The sequence below is a fragment of the Callorhinus ursinus genome, unplaced genomic scaffold (assembly GCF_003265705.2).
Source record: "Callorhinus ursinus isolate GAN/ISIS: 27379988/994484 unplaced genomic scaffold, GSC_fseal_2.0 scaffold10, whole genome shotgun sequence".
Lineage (NCBI taxonomy): Eukaryota > Metazoa > Chordata > Mammalia > Carnivora > Otariidae > Callorhinus > Callorhinus ursinus.
This window is the reverse complement of record NW_027397072.1, coordinates 14,767,238-14,786,624: the sequence shown is the minus strand read 5'-3', so window position 1 is coordinate 14,786,624 and position 19,387 is coordinate 14,767,238. Positions and strand designations below refer to the sequence as shown.

General features: G+C 37.3%; 1 protein-coding gene and 1 non-coding gene across 5 annotated transcripts; both read left to right on the top strand.

The window, feature by feature from the left end:
- The first annotated feature begins 340 nt into the window (after positions 1 to 340).
- Positions 341 to 19,387, top strand: NT5C1B (5'-nucleotidase, cytosolic IB). 4 transcript variants are annotated; one of them, XM_025867781.2, is made up of 10 exons: positions 342 to 461; positions 2,373 to 2,515; positions 2,823 to 3,005; positions 3,615 to 3,752; positions 5,624 to 6,079; positions 6,370 to 6,537; positions 7,668 to 7,797; positions 10,639 to 10,761; positions 11,187 to 11,371; positions 19,012 to 19,387. In XM_025867781.2, exons 3-10 carry the CDS (start codon positions 2,823 to 2,825, stop codon positions 19,342 to 19,344), a joined length of 1,716 nt encoding a protein of 571 aa, XP_025723566.1. In that variant the 5' UTR covers positions 342 to 461; positions 2,373 to 2,515; the 3' UTR covers positions 19,345 to 19,387. The 4 variants fall into 4 exon arrangements, with proteins under 4 accessions (XP_025723569.1, XP_073753125.1, XP_025723566.1 ...); XM_025867783.2 differs by having other exon boundaries at positions 343 to 461; positions 2,426 to 2,515; XM_025867784.2 differs by lacking the exon at positions 2,823 to 3,005 and having other exon boundaries at positions 341 to 461; positions 2,426 to 2,515.
- On the top strand, positions 7,179 to 7,281 carry LOC112821368 (U6 spliceosomal RNA). Its single transcript, XR_003207422.1, has one exon. It is a non-coding gene; the product is annotated as a U6 spliceosomal RNA (small nuclear RNA).

Genomic DNA, 19,387 nt, shown 5'->3' with positions numbered 1-19,387 from the left:
CCAAAATCTGTCGGGATGAACAATAATAAATGATTGGGTCCACAAATGAGTTTACCATTCATTTTGGCACTGCCAGAAGATGTACAGCCACAGTGGGGTTTATATAATGAGTAATATAGTAATGTTTAAAAAGAAAGAAGCAGTAATATTGATATTGCTTCATATTAAACATTTTAACATTGTTTAGACATCATTTCCTAAAAACTCTAAGAATGGTTATGAGTGGATATACTCAAATATGAAGAAATACTATTGCTTTTTTTTATAGTCACATATTCAGAGTCAGTTTGTTACTATGGAATCACATATGATGTCATAAATTTGACATTCTAAATGCAAACCTAGGCAGAGCAACAGAAACAACAGGAAATGGAGCTGGGGAGAGGAAAACCTGCATAACAACAAAAGAAATTCAGGACTTAAAAGAAATGAGTCAAACATCTTTGAAACAGAAAAAGAAGGTGAGTGAATTAAATGTCCTAGAATCTTGCCAAAGAGCTAAGGAAATGTAGACATCAACAAATGTAGATATCATTACCTCTGGGAATGTTCTGCAATAATTAAATCACTTCAGATAATGACTACATGTGGAGTAAAAGGAAGGAAAATAAAGAATATGAAGAATGGAGAAAAATGAGATTAAAGCATTCAGAATCAGTCAATCTAATAATTCAGCATTTGTATGCTCGTATGTTAGTGGCAAGAGGTGAAAACACTCTTGCTATCTTTGGAGAATGCACAACCTAGTAGGAAAGAGAATACATAAAGTACAATTCAGTGCTCAGTAAAAAGTATGTACAAAAGACACAGGCAACACAAAGGAATGTTTAACTCTGGGAACTTCTCCCAGGTCATACTGAGCTGGATTTTGAAGAACATTAAAGAGAAGAGGAGGTTAGAAGGAAATAGGGTGATATGTAGGCAAATACAGGCATTTAGCACAAGCGAACATAGAGATAAAAGTGTACTGTGGAGGGCAAGTTGGGGGTAGACAGGATACACCATGAGACCCTTGGTCTGTAAAACCAGTACCCAGAAATGAAGCATAATTATATTTATGTTTTATAAATATCACTTTAAATAGATGGGGTTGATGGATCTAGAAGTTGGGAGGATATGAGGTTATGAAATCTAATAAAAAGTCTACAATTCTAAGAATGCAGGCCCATAATGATCTGAGATCTGGAACAAGGCAATGATAATAGGGATGGAGAAAAGGGATTGAGTTTCAAATCTCTTTTGCAGTTATAAGTGACAGGATTTTATGGTTAGGGATGTAGGGAGTGGCTGGAAGGATTTTAGGATCTAGTTCTAGGACCACACAGCTCTGCAGTCATAGACTCAATCATCCAGCAAACACTAATACAAAAAGAGTATTATGCACAGACTGCTCCTGAGCACATTGGTCTAAGCGAGAAGATGAGTTCTTAAAACAGAGAAATAACACTAATCTTGATCGCAATACAGCTACCGAATTAGCATGAAACAATACAAATAATGCTCCAATACAATGGTATTTCCCACAATCGAAAATGAACGTATTTGAATAGTGTCCATGACAAGAATCATCTCCCTGTGCCCTCCTACATAGTCTTCCCTATTAGTTTATTCATGAGAAACCTCCTTTCACTCTAGCTGGTATGAATAATTAGAAAATATGTACAGAAGGCAGGACTGTCAATGGATCTGCACAGGATTAAGAACCTTGATTTTAAAAATCAAGCTAATATTGGTGAGACTTAGATCCACAGAAGATTGGAGTTAGGGTTTATTGAGTAAACAAACAAAAAAAGTTTCAACTCTACATGGCCAAAGGAAAAGTTCCTTAAGTATCAACCTTCAGAGCAGTAGAGAAAATAAAAGTTATTCTGTGTGAGCAATTTCACATTTAAATCAAAATCCTGCTGAGCTCTGGAAAATTTTCCCATTGCATTTCGCCTGATATCGTTTTTTTTAATGATAGATGCCTCATGACTTAAACCTATAAACCAACAAATTTCTATATTAAAAATTATTTAGGGGCACCTGGGTGGCTCAGTCGTTAAGCATCTGCCTTCGGCTCAGGTCATGATCCCAGCATCCTGGGATCGAGCCCCGCATTAGGCTCCCTGCTCCGCGGGAAGCCTGCTTCTCCCTCTCCCACTCCCCCTGCTTGTGTTCCCTCTCTCACTGTGTCTCTCTCTCTGTCAAATAAATAAATAAAATCTTTAAAAAAACTGTTTATATAGTTCTCTGATATGTGTTATTTTTATTAATGTCTGTAGAACAGAGGGAAATGTCTAGAATTTATATATATATATATATATATATATTTTATATTGGCAAAAAGACAAATTCTAATTTTTATTCATCCTTTTATTCCCAAACTCAAGGTTTCTAATCCTCCTGAGATTAATTAATAAACATTCTTTATTTCCATATTAAGAATGAGACTGGATCGAGGAACTCAAAAGACAGCCTAGACACAGAGAAAAGAAAGGATTCTGAGAAATCAGGAGTTCGTCTGAGCACTCAGGTGAGCTGACCTCTTTAGAGTTGGCAAGAGAATTAAAGAGGAGAAAGCACAACAGAAAATTTAAGGGGGCAGGAAAGTTCTGGGCGAGAAGACTGAGCTGCCAAGATTTCTATTAAGGGATACCTCATGTCCTCATGGAGAGGTTAAGGACAAACCAGGAGAAGCTGGTCTCTGCCTTCCCCACCAGTATACATCCCCACAGTCATCTTCTCTGCTCAGCCTATGGGAGGAGACTGGTCTTTGTTCAGATCAGGGAGGGAAGGGGAGTCTGGCCATCGCATTGATCATTTTCTGCACCATCTTTCAGATGAGGCGTGCAGTCAATCCGAATCACTTGCTGAGATGTTGCCCCATGCGAGGTCACTCGTCGTGTAGACGCTGCCTTTGTGCAGCTGAGGGAACAGTACCTCTTGGCCCCTGCCACACAATACGTATTTATATTCACATGTGCCTGTTGTGGGAGCAGGGCCGGCAGATCACCATGATCAGGGTGAGCAGAGATCAAACTACTGATTTTGGAGGGGAACCACAGGCAATCTGGGTGAGGGGAAGGATATGGGGAATAGAAACTTCCACTTGCCTCTCCATAGTGTCTTCCAGTCTGATTCCTCCCAAAGAAAATGCTAGAGTGCTCTACTCCCCCTTAGGCAGCTGCTTGGGAGCCCTGGTGCAGCTTCACTTAGGTGGTGGCTGCTCTCATCTTTGTAGTGTGCTAAAAAATGGTAAATATGTCATCTTAGCTTCAGCTAACAGGCTTAACCTTAAGGGAAGAAGAGGGAAAAAGGTCAGAAAAATGGTCAACTCTACCATGTTCCATAAAAGAAGGGTCACAGGTGAAAAAATATGAGATATCAGATTTGTTTGTTAGTTTTGGATTCTCCTCCAGGTGGATCTCCACTTTCTGCTCATTACAGAATTTAGGATTGGGCCAGAGCTAGAATAGTACATAAGGGTCAATGTTGAATTAAGGTCATATAGGACAGGGACCTTCTCATTGGGTTCTGCTATGTTCAGCTTGAAATGGTTGTTTTGTACGCACAGGCATGGCAGGAATGGGTGGTGGGGTATTACATCCCTGGGTCTCTTCTTTCCTCCAAAGGGATCACAGGAATTATCATTGCCAAAGACTGATTCGCAAGGGTACCTTGTGCGAAATCAGTGGTCCCGAACTTCACGAAGCGCATCCACAAGAGATCCATCAATAGACGAACCCAGAAGCAAGAGCACCAGTCTTAAGGTAGAGATGGGAGATGAAATGAAGGAGAACATGATATAATAATGATGATGATAATGATAATAATAATAGTTAACATTTATTGATGCTTTCTATGTGCCAGGCCCTGTTCTATGTACTTTACATGTTTTAGCTAAATCAGTCATCATTAAAACAAAAAAGACAAACCCATAAGCCCCATTCTACAGTTGAGAAAATTGAAACACAGAGTAATTTGCCTAAGATCTCACATTAATAACACTAATTGAGGTAGATTAAAACCCAGGGTCACTAAGTCTATAAGTTGTACACTAACTTAATGATTAAGCCCTTTGACTTCTCCATCCTTCCTTCATTTATTCAACAACTATTTACTGAGTAATCAAGACTTAGAAGACAGGATGGACCGTGTTTATAGCAGCAATGTCCACAATAGCCAAACTATGGAAAGAGCCCAGATGTCCATCAACAGATGAATGGATAAAGAAAATGTGGTATATATATACAACAGAATACTACTCAACCATCAAAAAAAAAAAAAAGAAATCTTGCCATTCGCAATGACGTGGATAGAACTAAAGGGTATTATGCTAAGCAGAATAAGTCAATTAGAGAGAGACAATTATCATACGATCTCACTCATATGTGGAATTTAAGAAACAAAACAGAGGATCATAGGGGAAGGGAGGGAAAAATAAAACAAGATGAGATCCGAGAGGGAGACAAACCATAAGAGACTCTTAATCATAGGAAACAAACTGAGGGTTGCTGGAGGGGAGGAGAGTAGGGGGATGGGGTAACTGGATGATGGACATTAAGGAGGGCTCATGATGTAATGAGCACTGGGTGTTATATAAGACTGATGAATCACTGAACTCTATCTCTGAAACTAATAATATACTATATGTTAATTAATTGGATTTAAACTAAAAAAAGAAGAAGAAGAAGGGGTGGAAAAATCAACCAAGTAGATAAATTGTTGAAAAATATTAGATTGTGTGGTGCTTTGGTCCCTTAACTAGGCCTGGCGCCATGAGAGGAAAATGTTAGTTTTGAGATTAAGTTTTTGGATGCAGAGAGAGAGTGACACGGACCTCGCCACTGGGAGAACACGTATCTCTGTGAAAAGTGGCTCAATAGTCTAACCAAGAATATGCCTTTTGAAATACATGAAACAATCATAAAAACTGAAATATAGGTGCCTAATAATTTATTGCACACCTTAGTAAAAGTATTTTTCTCTAGAATCCTTCCTTTTTATTTAGGAAGAGGATTCTCTCCAAATGAGCTCCACTAGCACACAGAGTTCTGAAGGCAATGAGAAGATACTTGGTTCTCCAGTCTACCAACCTTCCCAGCAATCACTTCATTAATCACAGGAGAATTGTAGAAAGAGATACCTCCAGGTGTTTTGTAGAGTCTGATGGTGGGAACATCTGGTCTAGTTGTTCACAGAGTTAACTGGAGGTCACAGATGAAGGCAGTAGTATGCAAGGACCTTTACTCAAGCCCTCTATCCTACCTGGAGGTCTCTGAGCAAGTATAAGAGAAGCAAGCAACAGTGCTTTGCAAACTACAGGCCAGCTGCCTAAGGACAAGGAAGAATACCTGTGCCCTATCAACTCCAGAAAAAAAAAAAATGCAAGGTGCTGATGGGGGAAGGTAGGGGAAAATAAAATAGGTCTATCTCTGTGTCCGTGTAACAGAAATATCCAATAACTGGGGCCCTGAAACATCTGAGCCCCTTCGAGCCCTACTGAAAGGAGCTATGATGAACCAGGATCCAACTAAGGGCTAAGAATGGAACACAGGGAAGGGGAAGGCTTCTTGACTCCTGCTGGACAGAGATGGGGACAGGTGAGCATCTAACTCAGACTCCCACTTTCTTGCTTCAGCTCCCCAGTAGCTCCACGACCTCCCGGACTTCATCCACCTCCCCCAGCCAGCAAGAGTCCCTGAAGCAGCTGTCAGAGCAGCCCTCGCCGCCCACGCCACCTTTGCCTTCCACTCCACCCATGCCTCTCGACTCGCGTCCTCCCACCCCGCCAGAGCCCTATAGCTCTTCCCGGCGCAGCACCAAGATGCATGAGAATCCCGAAGCCTGGGCTCACGGCATCGTGCGGGATATCCGGGACTCCACGCAGCAACGGGGTTACCCGCGCACGCCCCCCACCGAATGGAAGCCCTATAGCCAGCGCAGATCGACCTACTCCCAGCTAGACCGGGACTGTCTGTCGGAACTGCCTCGGCAGCATCAGCAACGGGAGGAAGAGGAGGATGACGAGGAAGCCTACTGGGCCTCCGTGAAAACTCTGTATGAGAAGATCCCGAGCTGCTCCCGCCCCCGACCGGTGAGCAGGGCCCACCGACCTGGTACTGGAAACTCCCCTCCGTGCAACCCTGCAAACCTGAGTCTCCCTTCTCTCCAATGTGTAGTGAAGTCCTGACCAGACCCCTGCTTCTCCCCTACCCCTGCAGCTTCAGGAGTTGGGAGGGAATACGAGCCCTTGGCTGTCTCCAGCGTCACAGTGCTCCAAGCGGGGCCTAGATGTTTTCTTCCCACCTTGCCCTGATGAGCCCCTTTTCTGATCCCTTTGGTCTGTGTGACTGACTCTCCTCCCATTGGCGCCCCTCTCTGCAGCCCAAACCCAAGAATGCCATCACCATCGCTGTGTCATCTCGGGCGCTTTTCAACATGGTGGACGGCAGGAAAATCTACGAGGAAGAGGGTCTAGAAAAGTACATGGAGTATCAACTCAACAACGAAAATGTCATCCTGACCCCAGGGCCCGCGTTCCACTTTGTTAAGGTACCCTGCAAAACTGTGTTTGGAATGTCAGGACCCTGGATGGAGACGGAAGGACCCAGGCAGACCCTTGGGATCTCATCCAGTTTCCCTTATATTTCCCGATTCCCCCATTGTAATTCTTGCCCTTTTCAAATTGACCTCAGGTCAGCTTATGCTTCCACAGAGGCTCCCAGAGTGGTGAGGAAGGGCCTCCAGTTCTAGATTTGGGATGTTGAGAAGGCGCTCAGTGGAGTTCTAATCATGACACCTGTAAGAAACACCTTTGTTCCCTTCCTAGGAGTGGTAACCGGAAGTGATAATGAGTTTACAATCCCAGCAGTAGAAACAAAATGCCTCATTAAAATGAGATGGAATTTACTTGAGCTGCTTTTGCCCCAAACATAACATGTTAAGAAGATCAAGATGATCTTGATTGGCATGGGGGGGGCATGATTTTAATAGAAAAAGTAAGGTTCTCTGAACTTACGCTGAAATGTATAGCACTTGTAACACTGATACCCTATATAACTTAGACAAATAACAACCAGGCAGAAAAAAATGACACCTACAAGTTGTGAGTAGAAAGTACTTATGGGGCATGGTAGAAGCATGGGAGGAAGCCGCTAACCTATTCTAAAGACTCATATTTAAAAATAGACAAAGTGCATTGGTAGCACATATCCTAAAATTGGAACAATACAGAGACCATTAGCATGACTCCTGTGCAAGGATAACATGCTAATTCACGAAACATTCTATATTCTATATTTTCACAATAAATAATAGTCACCCGATGATCAAGAAAAGAAAAGCAGATTTTAGGAATCAAAAAAAAAGACAAGCTTGAAAGTCTTGGCCTGATCCTTCTCTCTACCTGCCCCACAGACAGAATTCTAGAAAACCAAATGTCATAACAATTTTCAACAAACATTGCCTAGCCATTCAGCAAACATTAACGAGGTGCTGTATAAAAGAGGCTGGAAATAGAGAAATGAATGGCATAACCCTGCCTTAAAAGAGCCATAGTCTCTCAGTGAAGAGTCTCCAGAGTTTGAATTTGACACCAATGATGTCGTTTCTCTCCAGACTCCAGACTCCAACAGTCACCTTGCCTGGCCCTCTTTACATGCGCTTATGTTTGTAACCTGCAGGCACTGCAGCATGTCAATGCTAGACTCCGTGAGCTGTATCCTAATGAACAGGACTTATTTGATATTGTACTGATGACTAATAACCATGCCCAAGTGGGAGTGCGGCTTATAAACAGCGTCAATCACTATGGTAAGTAAAATAAATACCATGTGGAAGAACAGCTTGCTGCTCTGGGAGAGAGAAGCCATGTTATTTTGCTGACTGTGGCCTAACTAATGCAGTGTCTTTGATACTGACACCCCCTTCTGCCTGAGGAATGTTTATTTGCCCATGTCAGAGAAAGAGAGGCCATGTTCATTTTTAACTTTAGCATAGAGTTGGGCCCAAAGCTCCGGACTTAACTTGTCAAGTGTGAATTTCAAAGTCTTAATCCCAGCTCCTGCAATATGCTTCTCTGTTTTATGTTTTTCACTTCTGAACTTGACTTCAAGAAGCCATCTACCCAGAGGCTTTCTCTCTGTGATCAAACTTCTTGCTCACCACAGATCTGTGTTTAAGGTTTATGGGTTTTCACCTTTCCTTTCCACTCTTACAATCTGATTCTCCCTGACCGCTCTCCCTTACACATCAAATCCACACCCATGTCAGCAAAACTGTCTTTGTTCCTTTACATGGAAATTTTGACTGACTCTAGTTTCCTCATAGCATTTCCATCAGTGTGTTGGATTCTTTAAGAGAAAATCCCCAATTTCCTGTTATGGAATTACATGACTTGTTATTTGGGGACCTTTAGATTATTTTCTAAGTGACCTATCCAGGCTTATGAGTATGTCAAGTCAAAGTAAGGTTGAACTTTGGCATATTTAAATTCAAGGTTTAAAGTGGGCATGGTTATAAATAAACAAGATGTATTACAACTTATGAGTTTTACATTATCCTAATTATAAAGCTTATGTCTAAGGGGCACATGAATGGCTCAGTCAGTTAGGCATCTGCCTTCGGCTCACGTCATGATCCCAGGGTCCTGGGATTAAGTCCTGAGCAGAGAGCCTGCTTCTCCCTCTCCCTCTCCCTCTACCGCTCCTCCTGCTTGTGTTCTCTCTCTCTCTCTGTCAAATAAATAAGTAAAATCTTTTAAAATTAAAAAAAGGCTGATGTCTGAGACATATTTTTTAAAAAAGGTTTGTCTTTCAAAAAAAGCAGCTTTTCATAGTATTATGACATGGAAAGAGAACACAGATGAAAGGTTTAGTATAGATGAGTAGATAATCACTCAGTAAACAGCAGCTATTATATTTTACAACACACAATCTTGCACAATTTAGTAGGTAACTTAGGTCTATCTATCCCTCACCAAACTGAGCCCAACAAGGCTAGCAGCATAAGGAAACATAGTTGTCTACCTATCAATTCTGCTAATGAGTTGATTGAGCTCCATCTTCTCATGCAGCCTTATTCATGGAATAACAGCCTTTCACCTGGAAGAGTTAGTTGGTTCCTTCCCTTCTCTGGGTGTTGAAGGCAATTTGTATCTCCCTCTGCTGTGGCCTGTTACATTATCATTCTGTTTTACATGCCTGACTGCTCAGTGGACTGTGATCTCCTTAAGAAGGGGGAAGATGTTTTAACTCTTTCTGAAGTCCCCAATGCCACCAAATAATTTCTGATCATATATTAATATTAATTTATAATATTATTTAAGGGTTTGTGGAATACACTTTTGTGCCACTTATGTCCAGTGTTGGCTTTAGTGAAAAACTGAGAGTATTTCATTAATACCATAGCAAACACTTCCACCCCAATTGTCGATGGACCCTATCTACTCTGTGGGTCCATACAGAGGAAAAACAACTGACTAGACTCGAAATTCTGCTTTATATCATGTGCAGCTACCCAGTTTATTATGAATCTAAAAACACTTTGAATGGGTATATACTATTTATATGCATAATGTTATACTTTATTTAACTACTCTCAAATCATTAAACAGTGTTCTGCTTTTATAAATTATCCTGAACTGAGACCTTTCCACATAAATCTTTATCAGAGTTTCAGATTATTCCTTTAGAATAAAACTAACAAAAAGGTCAAAAGGTATAAACAGTTACATTTCTTGTTACATATTGTCAAATTACTTTCTAGGTAGTTTGTACCAATTTATACTTTCATCTAAAGTGAAAATGGGTGACTATTTTATAAAACTTTCACCAATATCTAGCATTTGTTTTTTAATTGTTGTTGATTTAAAAGACATTTAATGGTATTTTAATATTTAGTCTCCTAAATAATTACATTTAAAATTTCAAGTCAAGGGACACCTGGGTGGCTCAATCAGTTAAGCAGCCAGCTCTTGGTTTTGGCTCTGGTCATGATTTGGGGGTCACGGGATCAAGCCCTGACTCAAGCTAGGAGTCTGCCTGAGGATTCTCTCTCTCTCCCTTTCCCTCTGCCCCTCCCCCACCCCACTGCTCATGGTTGCTTTCTCTCTCTTTCAAATAAATAAATCTTTAAAAATAAATAAATAAATACAATTTCAAGTCAAGAAAGAAACAATTTCAGACCTGTTGTTTTTAGAAAACAGTTTAAATCCTAGCACTGCTTGTCATTACTATTACACTGTTCCTGAAGAAATACAGAAATGGTACTTAAAATAGAGTCACATTAACTCTTTCAACAAATGAATAGCCTACGGTTGAATTAAAAGAACTCTGTCTAGTCTAGACAAGAGTCAGTATGAATCAGTGGGCTTAGACAAGTCTTTATGTCTCAGTTTCCTTTTCTGTAATGATGAAAATAATGCCTATCATACAATTGTTGTGAGAGCAAATTGGCATGGTCTATGTAGACATACTTAATAAAAAATAGCTTTTTCATATATAACATAGCAATTTTTCAATATTAGTGCTACAAAGGTAATTCTAAAACCTCAATAAGCATTCATTTATTCCTAAGATAACTTTGGTTTACATTTACAGTAAGTATATTGTCTTTAGTCTCTGACATAACACAGTCTTTCTTGCCCAATAATAGGCTTATTAATTGACCGCTTCTGTCTGACTGGTGGAAAAAGCCCCATTGGCTATTTGAAGGCATATCTTACCAACTTGTATCTTTCTGCAGATTCTGAAAAAGTACAAGAAGCAATACAAGAAGGTATTCATTTGGTTTTATCCCTCAAGTTAATAAAGAGGTTTGCACTAGTGTTGACTTTCATTGGGCTTCATATATGATTATGTGGCTTATGTCTTTGTTAAATTTTCTGCTAAGGTGATTCCACAAGTAGCATCCCCTAAATCTGTCTTTTAGAGCTTTGACCTTCTTGGAGGTGGACATTCTCAGTGATTGTCCTACATCCCATTTTACACTTTCCCATCTATTATAGAAATGGAGGCAGTGTGTAAACAATTGTTTTGAGATGTGTGGTTATAAAGAGCAATTGAGTCATCAGGTTAGATGGGAAAAAAATTTTTTCAAGGTCCGGGAGGACCTTTTTTTCTTTTTCTTTTTTTAATCATTAAAATGGTAGAAGAAACTGATGCCCCTGAGAAGAGTATTAATAAATCTCCATGGTCTGCCAGGGATCGCCTCTGCAACAATGTTTGATGGAGCCAAAGACATGGCTTACTGTGACACACAGCTCCGTGTGGCCTTTGATGGGGATGCCGTCCTCTTCTCTGACGAATCTGAACATATTGCCAAGGAGCACGGGCTGGACAAATTCTTTCAACATGAAACAATGTTTGAGAATAAGCCTCTTGCTCAGGTAGGTTCAGTGAGTTCTAATTAATTTTCATTTACTTATTTTCCAACATATAGATATACATATTTTAAATTATTTCAGGCAGCCACTCTTCATTTCTTATCCTTTATACTTTGCTCCCTTTCATGAACTCCTCATTTTGAAACACCCACTGCCCACTCGGGTTTTTGTTTGTTTTGTTTTGTTTTAGCATTCTTTTATCTATCCTTTTTGGAAGTGTTTCTGTGATCTTCTCATGATAATGAGTTCACCTCCAAATTACAAGTGATAGAAGTAATATAGCTTACCAGTAAGCTATTTCTACATAATAAGTTCTCAGAATAGTAAAGTGATTTCCAATAGGTCAGTAAACATTTGTGGACCTCTCTGCCCATAAACCTCAAACTCACTAACACATTACTTAACTGAGAAAATTTGCACAAATGAGAGCTCAAATTGAATCAAAATAATGAGCCTCAAACAAGTTCAAGCTATGAACACCTAATCAAAATGAAACTGAATATTTAGGTTTTTTGGAATCAATCCGTGAACTGAAGTGTTAAAGGCACAGTGTAAAATGAACAAAACTTACAACTTCTGAACCAAAGGAAATCTGAAACATCAAAATATTCTTCAAATTGAATCTGAACTGATAGATTATTTAGTTTTTATCTAAAAATTGTACCAAAGAATTGGTCTTTTTTCTCAGCTCTTCTTGAATGTAAGATAAACTTAAATGTTGTTATTTTTATTAGACTTATAAAAGTATAAATAGAAAACAGAAAGCTGAAGTGTTTCACTAACTCACCTCATGTTACAGCAAGTGATATTTAAACTGTGTGTGTGTGTGCATGTGTGTGTGTGTGTGTGTGTGTGTGTGTATGTGTTAATCAGAACTGTTGGGGTGTAATTTATATACAGTAAAATTCATAATTTTTAGTGGATGCTTCTAAGAGTTTTGACAAATGTATACAGTTATGAAACCATTACCAAACTCAAAATACTCATTATACTCACAAAATTCCCTCCTGTCTCTCTGTAACCATCCAACTCTGCTATCTCCAGGACCTCTCCCCTACTAATCTGATTTCTGTCCCTATAGTTTTGCCTTTTCCAGATGTCACATAAATGGAACCACACAGGATACAATCTTTTGAATCTGACTTCTTTTATTTAGCATAATGCATTTGAGATACATCCATATCATTCCATGTATTAGTAGTGTCTGTTCCTTTTTATTTTTGAGTCTCTTCTATGGAGGTACCATATTTTCTTTATCCATTTACTTGTTGGAGGATATTTAGGTTGTTTCCAATTTTTGGCATTTATAAACAAAGCCATTTTAAGCATTTGCTTACAGTGTTCTGTATAAACTTAAGATCTGATTTCTCTTAGATAAATACCTAGGAGTAAGATTACTAGGTCACATGGTATATGTGTCACTAGGTCATATATTTAACTTTATAAGATACTTCCAAAGTATTTTCCCAAGTGACCAGACCACTTTGCATTATTCCGAATAGCACTATACGTGAGATTTTGTTGCTCTGTATTTTGTACTGGTAAGTCGTTTTCTGTTTGCTTCTTTTAAGCTGTTCTAGCGGTTGTGTAATGGTATCTCATTGTGGTTTTAATTTGCATTTCTCTAATGACAAATGATATTGAACATGTTATCAGGTGTTTATCTGCCATCGTTGGTACTCTTTGGCAAATATATCTGTTCAAATCTCTTGCTCATTTGTACCGGGTTTATTATTGAAGTTTGAGAGTTCTTAACATATTCTGGATAGAAGTCCTTTATCAGATGTGTTTTGCAAATAAAAAGCATGTCTTTTTATTCTTTTTATATCTTTCAGTGTATTTTGATGAACAGAAACTTACAATTTTGATGAAGTTCAATTTGTCAGTTAATTCTTTTATGAATTGTGCTTTTAATGTCATATCTAAAAACTGTCAAAGTCACATACATTTCCTATGTTTTTGTACAAAATTTTATAATTTTAGTGTTTTTTAAGGATTATGACCTATTTTGAATTAACTTTTGTATTTGTGCAAAGTATTTGGTTAAGTTCAATTTATTGCTTATGGATATCCTAATTGTTCCAGCATTATTTGTGGAAAAGAATGGCTTTCTATTCCTTTAACATAGGTGTCTATGCTTTTACCAATATCACACTGTCTTGATTAGTGCAGTTTTATAGTAAGTCTTGAGATCAGGTAGTGTGAGTTCTTCAATTGTGTTATTTTTAATTCTTTTGGATACTCTGATTCTTTTGCATTTTTATACAGATTTAACAACTAGCTTGTGCATTCCTGGAAAAAAAAAATCCTGCTGGAATTTTGATTATGATTGTGTTGAATTTTTAGCTTAATCTTGGGGAGGGGGATGTCTTAATATCAAGTCTTTCAGTCCAGGGACATGATATATCTCTCCATTTATTTAGGTCATCTTTGATTTTTTTCATCAGTGTTTTGAATGTTTTTGTATACAGATATCACACGTACTTTGTTAGATTTCTACCTAAGTATTTCATAATTGTTGGTGTTATTGTGAATGATATTTTAAATTTTTGATTTCCAATCTGTTTGTTGCAATATGCAGAAAGACAACTGGTTTTTGCATATCAACTTTGCATTTTACAACTTTGTTAAATTCACTAGTTAGTATAGTAAAGTTTTTGTAGATTATGTGAGATTTTCTCCATAGACAATACTGTGAATCAAAACACTTATTTCTATGTTTCCATTCTGTATGTCTTTTAATTATCTTTCTTGCCTTATTACCTTTGCTAGTGCATTCAGTACAGTATTCAACAAGAGTCATAAGAGGACGCATCCTTGCCTTGTCCCTGAACTTCGGAGCAGATCATTCACTCTTTGACTACTAAGTATATATAGAGAATATATTTTGTGTGATTTCAGTTCTTTAAATTTGTTGAGGAGTGTTTTATGTCCAGAATATGGCCTATCATGGTGAATGTTTCATGTGTACTTGAGAAGAATGTTGATTCTGTGTTGTTGAGTAGTCAAAAATGTCAGTTAGCTTAAGTTGACAGTGTATTAGTCAGGTAATATTGCCCAGGTTTTCCAAATTGTCAATGATTTTCTATCTATTTCTATCCACTATTGAGGAGGCAGTGTTGAAGTCTTCAAGTATATTTTGAGGATTAATCTATTTCTCCTTTTAATTATATTCATTTTGCTTCATGTATTTTTAATCTCTTTTGCTTACTGCCCAAATATTTAGGATCGTTATATCTTCTTGTTGAAATAATCCCTTTTCATTATGTAACGTCTCTCTGTCTGATAGTCATATAAACACTCCAGCTTTTTGCTTTTTGTTTGTTTTTTGGACTGGTGTTTGTATTGTATATATTTTCTATAATTTTTACTTTTAACCTATTATGTTTTTACATTTAGATTGTTTCTATATTTAAATTGGCTTTCTTGTAGATTATATATATATATATAGTTCGTGTTGCTTTTTTTGTACAATCTGACAATCTCTGTGTTTTAATTGCTATTTTTAGACCATTTACATTTAATGTGATCATTACTCTGGTTGGATTGCAATCTATCATCTTCCTCCTTTTTTCTATATGTTCCCTCTGTTGTTTGTTTTTCCTTTTCTTACTTTTTGCTTTTGGATTTATTGTAGGTACTTTATGTTTCCAGGATTCCATTTTATCTCCACTATTGACTTATAACTCATTTTAAGTTTTCCAGTGATTACCCTAGGATTGACAGCATACAACTTTAAGTAATCACAGTCTATTTTCAAACAATATAATGCCACATCATGTATACTGTAAGAATCTTACAACAGTGTACTCTCAACCCCTTCCTCCCATATTTTGTGCTATTGTCACACATTTTATTTTCACCTATGCTATTAACTCACAATACCTTGCTATTATTTTTTATTTGACTAATCAATTATTTAGAATTAATATGGATAAGATAAAAAATATGTCTTTTGTATTCATCTTCATTGTAACCATTTCCAGGGATCTTCATTTCTTTGTGTAAATCCAGCTTTCTCCCTTGTGTCATAATCAGTTTGCCAGAAAACCATATTTTAACACTGTATGTAGAACTGATATGCTGTTACCAAAAGTTCTGCTTTTCTTTGCCTCAAAAACTCCTTATTCTCCTTCATTTTTGAAAAATATTTTATTTTGACTGGATATAGTTTTTTGCATTTACTGTATTTTTATTTCAGCACTTTGAAAATACCCATCCATTATTTTCTGATTTCCGTAACAGTCTCCAATCCCACTTCCAGTGGTGGAGGGTTTTTTTCTTTCCCTTTCCCCCACAGCAGTGGATCTTTACTTGTGCCCTAGACGTGACAGTGTTTGAAGCCCTTCTGCTGGCAATGTAAGACTTTTGTTACTTAGGAAACATGGGGCAAGGTGGAGTTTTAGTCTTTTCTCATAGTGGTAGCTGCTCCTGTCCTCCAGTCTGCACTACCAAGGAGTGCATTCTCTCATTTCCCATCCTGCCTACAGTCTTTCTCATAAACGACTAGTAAAGTCCATGAAAAAAAAAGCCTGTAAAAGAGTGTTTTGGGTCTGTGACTTTCAAGGCTTCTTTGCTCTCTTATTAGTCCAGATTTGGCCTTTATCAATATGCTTTTTTTAAAATTATCTCAGTCGTTCATACTTGCTTCTATGGTATCTGGTATGGCATCCTCCATTGCTTTGCCAAAGATGTGCCAGTTCTTGAATTCCATATGTCCTTGAAGAGAACCTTAGATTTTCCCTTAGATTTTTTTCTTTACATTTCATGTTAGTCTGTTGTCCTATTGCCTCAGCTCTCTAATGGGCTCAATAAATGCTATGATTTTTTTTTTAGATTATCTTGGTTTTTCTTTTTAAGATAGAAATATCATCAGTCTTTCCAACTTTCTACATCCTAGGCACATTCTAAATGTTGTAAGTCATACAGCTTCTCAAAAAAGTATTTTTTAGTAACTTTACCTATTTCTATATTTTTATTGACAAATTATATACCTGTACTGCTGCACAAATGTTTAAATTATAAAACATACCCAAAAATAGAAATAAGAAAGGATGATATGGATACCTGGTTTGAATATGGTGACATAAACAGGCTGGTCCCTATTTATTCCCTTTGGAAACTACTTAAAAGCAGCAAGAAGAATTGTATTCCTCTATGTTTTAAAGCCAAACTAGTCATGAGTTGGGTGACTACTGCCAATAGTCACTATACCCCCTTTGCTGCTGTTGCCAAAAAAAAAAAAAAAAAAAGTTAATAGTTTTTCCCATATATATAGAGATACAGATATTTCACCTTTAAAAAGTGAATTTTATTTGTTTTTTCCCGTGATATATGCTGACAGAGAAACAGTGATCTAAATAATGTTTAGATCTAAATAGACAAATGATCATCTAAATAAGCCATGTTTATTAAAAAACAGTGTGTTTCCTGAACAGCAGAGAAGAAGGGATCTTTTGAATTATGAAATAAAATCAGCTTTAGAATATTATCCTTGACCTTTGCCATAAGCCCTCTAATTGTTCCAAGGAAAACCAATCTGCTTCAGTGATGAGTAATAAAAACAGAACCAGCACAGAATATAAGCAAAGATACTGAGAAAAAGGCAAAGAAGGGAATAATAAGAGATGTAGATCTCTAATAAGAGATGTAGATCTCTCACTAGAAATAGTAGCCAAAGTATAGGTAAAAATTGTGACTAAACATTTATGATAACTTTTAAAAACTTAAAAAAGCAAGTCAGGGTCATAAAGTAGAAATGTAAGAATCAGGGGAGAGATAGTAAAAAGTTAAATGGTAGAACTCTGGAAATGAGTAGAACTGAAAAATAAGATTTGAGAGAGAAAAATAACAGAAAATAGATCACAGGTAAAGAAAATCCAACATATGCATAACTGGAATCCCTGAAGAAAAACATCGACATTATGTTCTGAGGGGAGGAGGAGAGGGTTGTATGTGGTAAATACAAAGATGCAAATGTATATAAAAATATAAACCAAGAAAACACCTTAAATTGTCAGAAGATTTTAATGCATACATTAAACTATTAAAAGAAATGGAACAAAATGATCATCATTAAGACGTGCCCTACTAAAATTTTTTGACATCAAAGATGAGGTAATTCTTTGGGCAGCCTTCACATATGAGTGGGGAAAAAAAAAATCAAGCTGTCCTCAGTCTTTTCCCACAGCAGTACTCAATAGCAAAAGACAGTGGAGCACTACTTATAAAAAAATCTAAGAAAACGGAAAGAAAATCTAAATCACTGATTCTATATCCAGCTAAAAGTTCATTTAGGTAAAAAGAAAACAGATCAACAGTTTAAAATATCAGGGATTGTTATTTCCATAAGATTTTCTTGAGAAAACTAGAAGACAACAGTTTGGCCAATATGTAGATGACTAGAAACACAAATGGACATATAGCACAGAATATATTTAATCACAGAACTAAAACTTAAACATTTGTAGGGAATAGGGTGGCAGGAAAGAAAGCACAGATTATGTGTTCTAACAATGGAGAAATTACATAACTAATGAAAACTGGGAAAATGTGGAGGAAAAAGACCTAAGGAAGAGTAAGTATGTTTATATCTTCAGTTATAATAAGTAATCAAAGGATAAGATGTAAAGGTGATAAACAGAAATATAAGAATCTTTAATAATGAAAATATAACCACTGAGAAAGAGGAAACAAGTAAAATTGGATGGTTGCAGAAGAAATCGAGGATAAGAGAGAGGTGAAGAAGTACTGTAATTTCATTATTTCTCACTGTAAAAAATAATAGATTCTGGATTTAAAAAAAAAAAAGGGACTAACAGTACTATAAAAAGTTACAGTTACAAAGGTAACCAATAGAAGGAAATAATACAAACCTTCCTAAATCTTAGACGAAGCACACATACACACATGCACAAAGAAAATAAACACCCAATGAACAATCCTTTAAAATATTTAAACAAGGAAAATGCAATAAAAATCATAAGAAAGAACCATTATCACATATATTTGTAATACCAATAAATTTAAATGGCCTAAAACTCAACTTTGTTTTAAAAATTAAGACTTCCAGATCGGAACACATAGCAGAATCCAGATCTTGCTCTATTCCAGAGAAACAGCTAAAACTAAGTGTTCAGAAAGGTTGAAGATAAAAGTAAGTGTGAAGATACACACAGGTAATTGTAAATATAAGACAAGGCTAGATTCGAGCCAAGAAGACACTGAACTAGATAAAGGAGTATACTTCATAATACTAAAGTGTGCAATTCAGAAAAATAAAACTAAAATAGTTCTTTTGGTGATTAACCAAACTTTATTTAGAGTATCCCATTTAGCCATGGATAATTTATGTCTGTTGCCCTTTTACTTTTTATAGAAACTTTCACTCTCAAAACATCAGTGTTTAGATAATAAATTATATGGTCATCCTACACTTATTCTAGGAATGCAAGGATAGTTCCATACAAGGAAATATACTCACATAAAAGCAAGGAGTTTCAGGACTGTTCCATTGGCCTTAGAATACTGCATGTCTAATGCAGTACTATAACCTTTTATAACCTCTTGTAAGCCTCTGCCTTTTCAGCATTCACTTCCTTTAGCTCACTGGATCACAGCTGTGACATATGTTCCTTTTACAGGGTCCCTTAAAAGGCTTTCTGGAAGATTTAGGCAGACTGCAAAAGAAGTTTTATGCCAAAGATGAACGGTTACTTTGCCCTATCAGGACCTACCTGGTTACAGCCAGGAGTGCAGCCAGTTCAGGCGCCCGAGTGCTGAAAACCCTTCGCCGCTGGGGTCTAGAGATAGACGAAGCTCTTTTCCTTGCTGGAGCCCCCAAAGGTCCCATTTTGGTGAAGATAAGGCCCCACATTTTCTTTGATGACCACATGTTCCACATCGAAGGGGCACAGAAGCTCGGCACCATCACAGCTCATGTACCTTATGGCATTAGTCAAAAAATGAACAATTAGGGATGGGGAGGAGAAATAAAGCAGTAAGTCCGGTATTACAGAA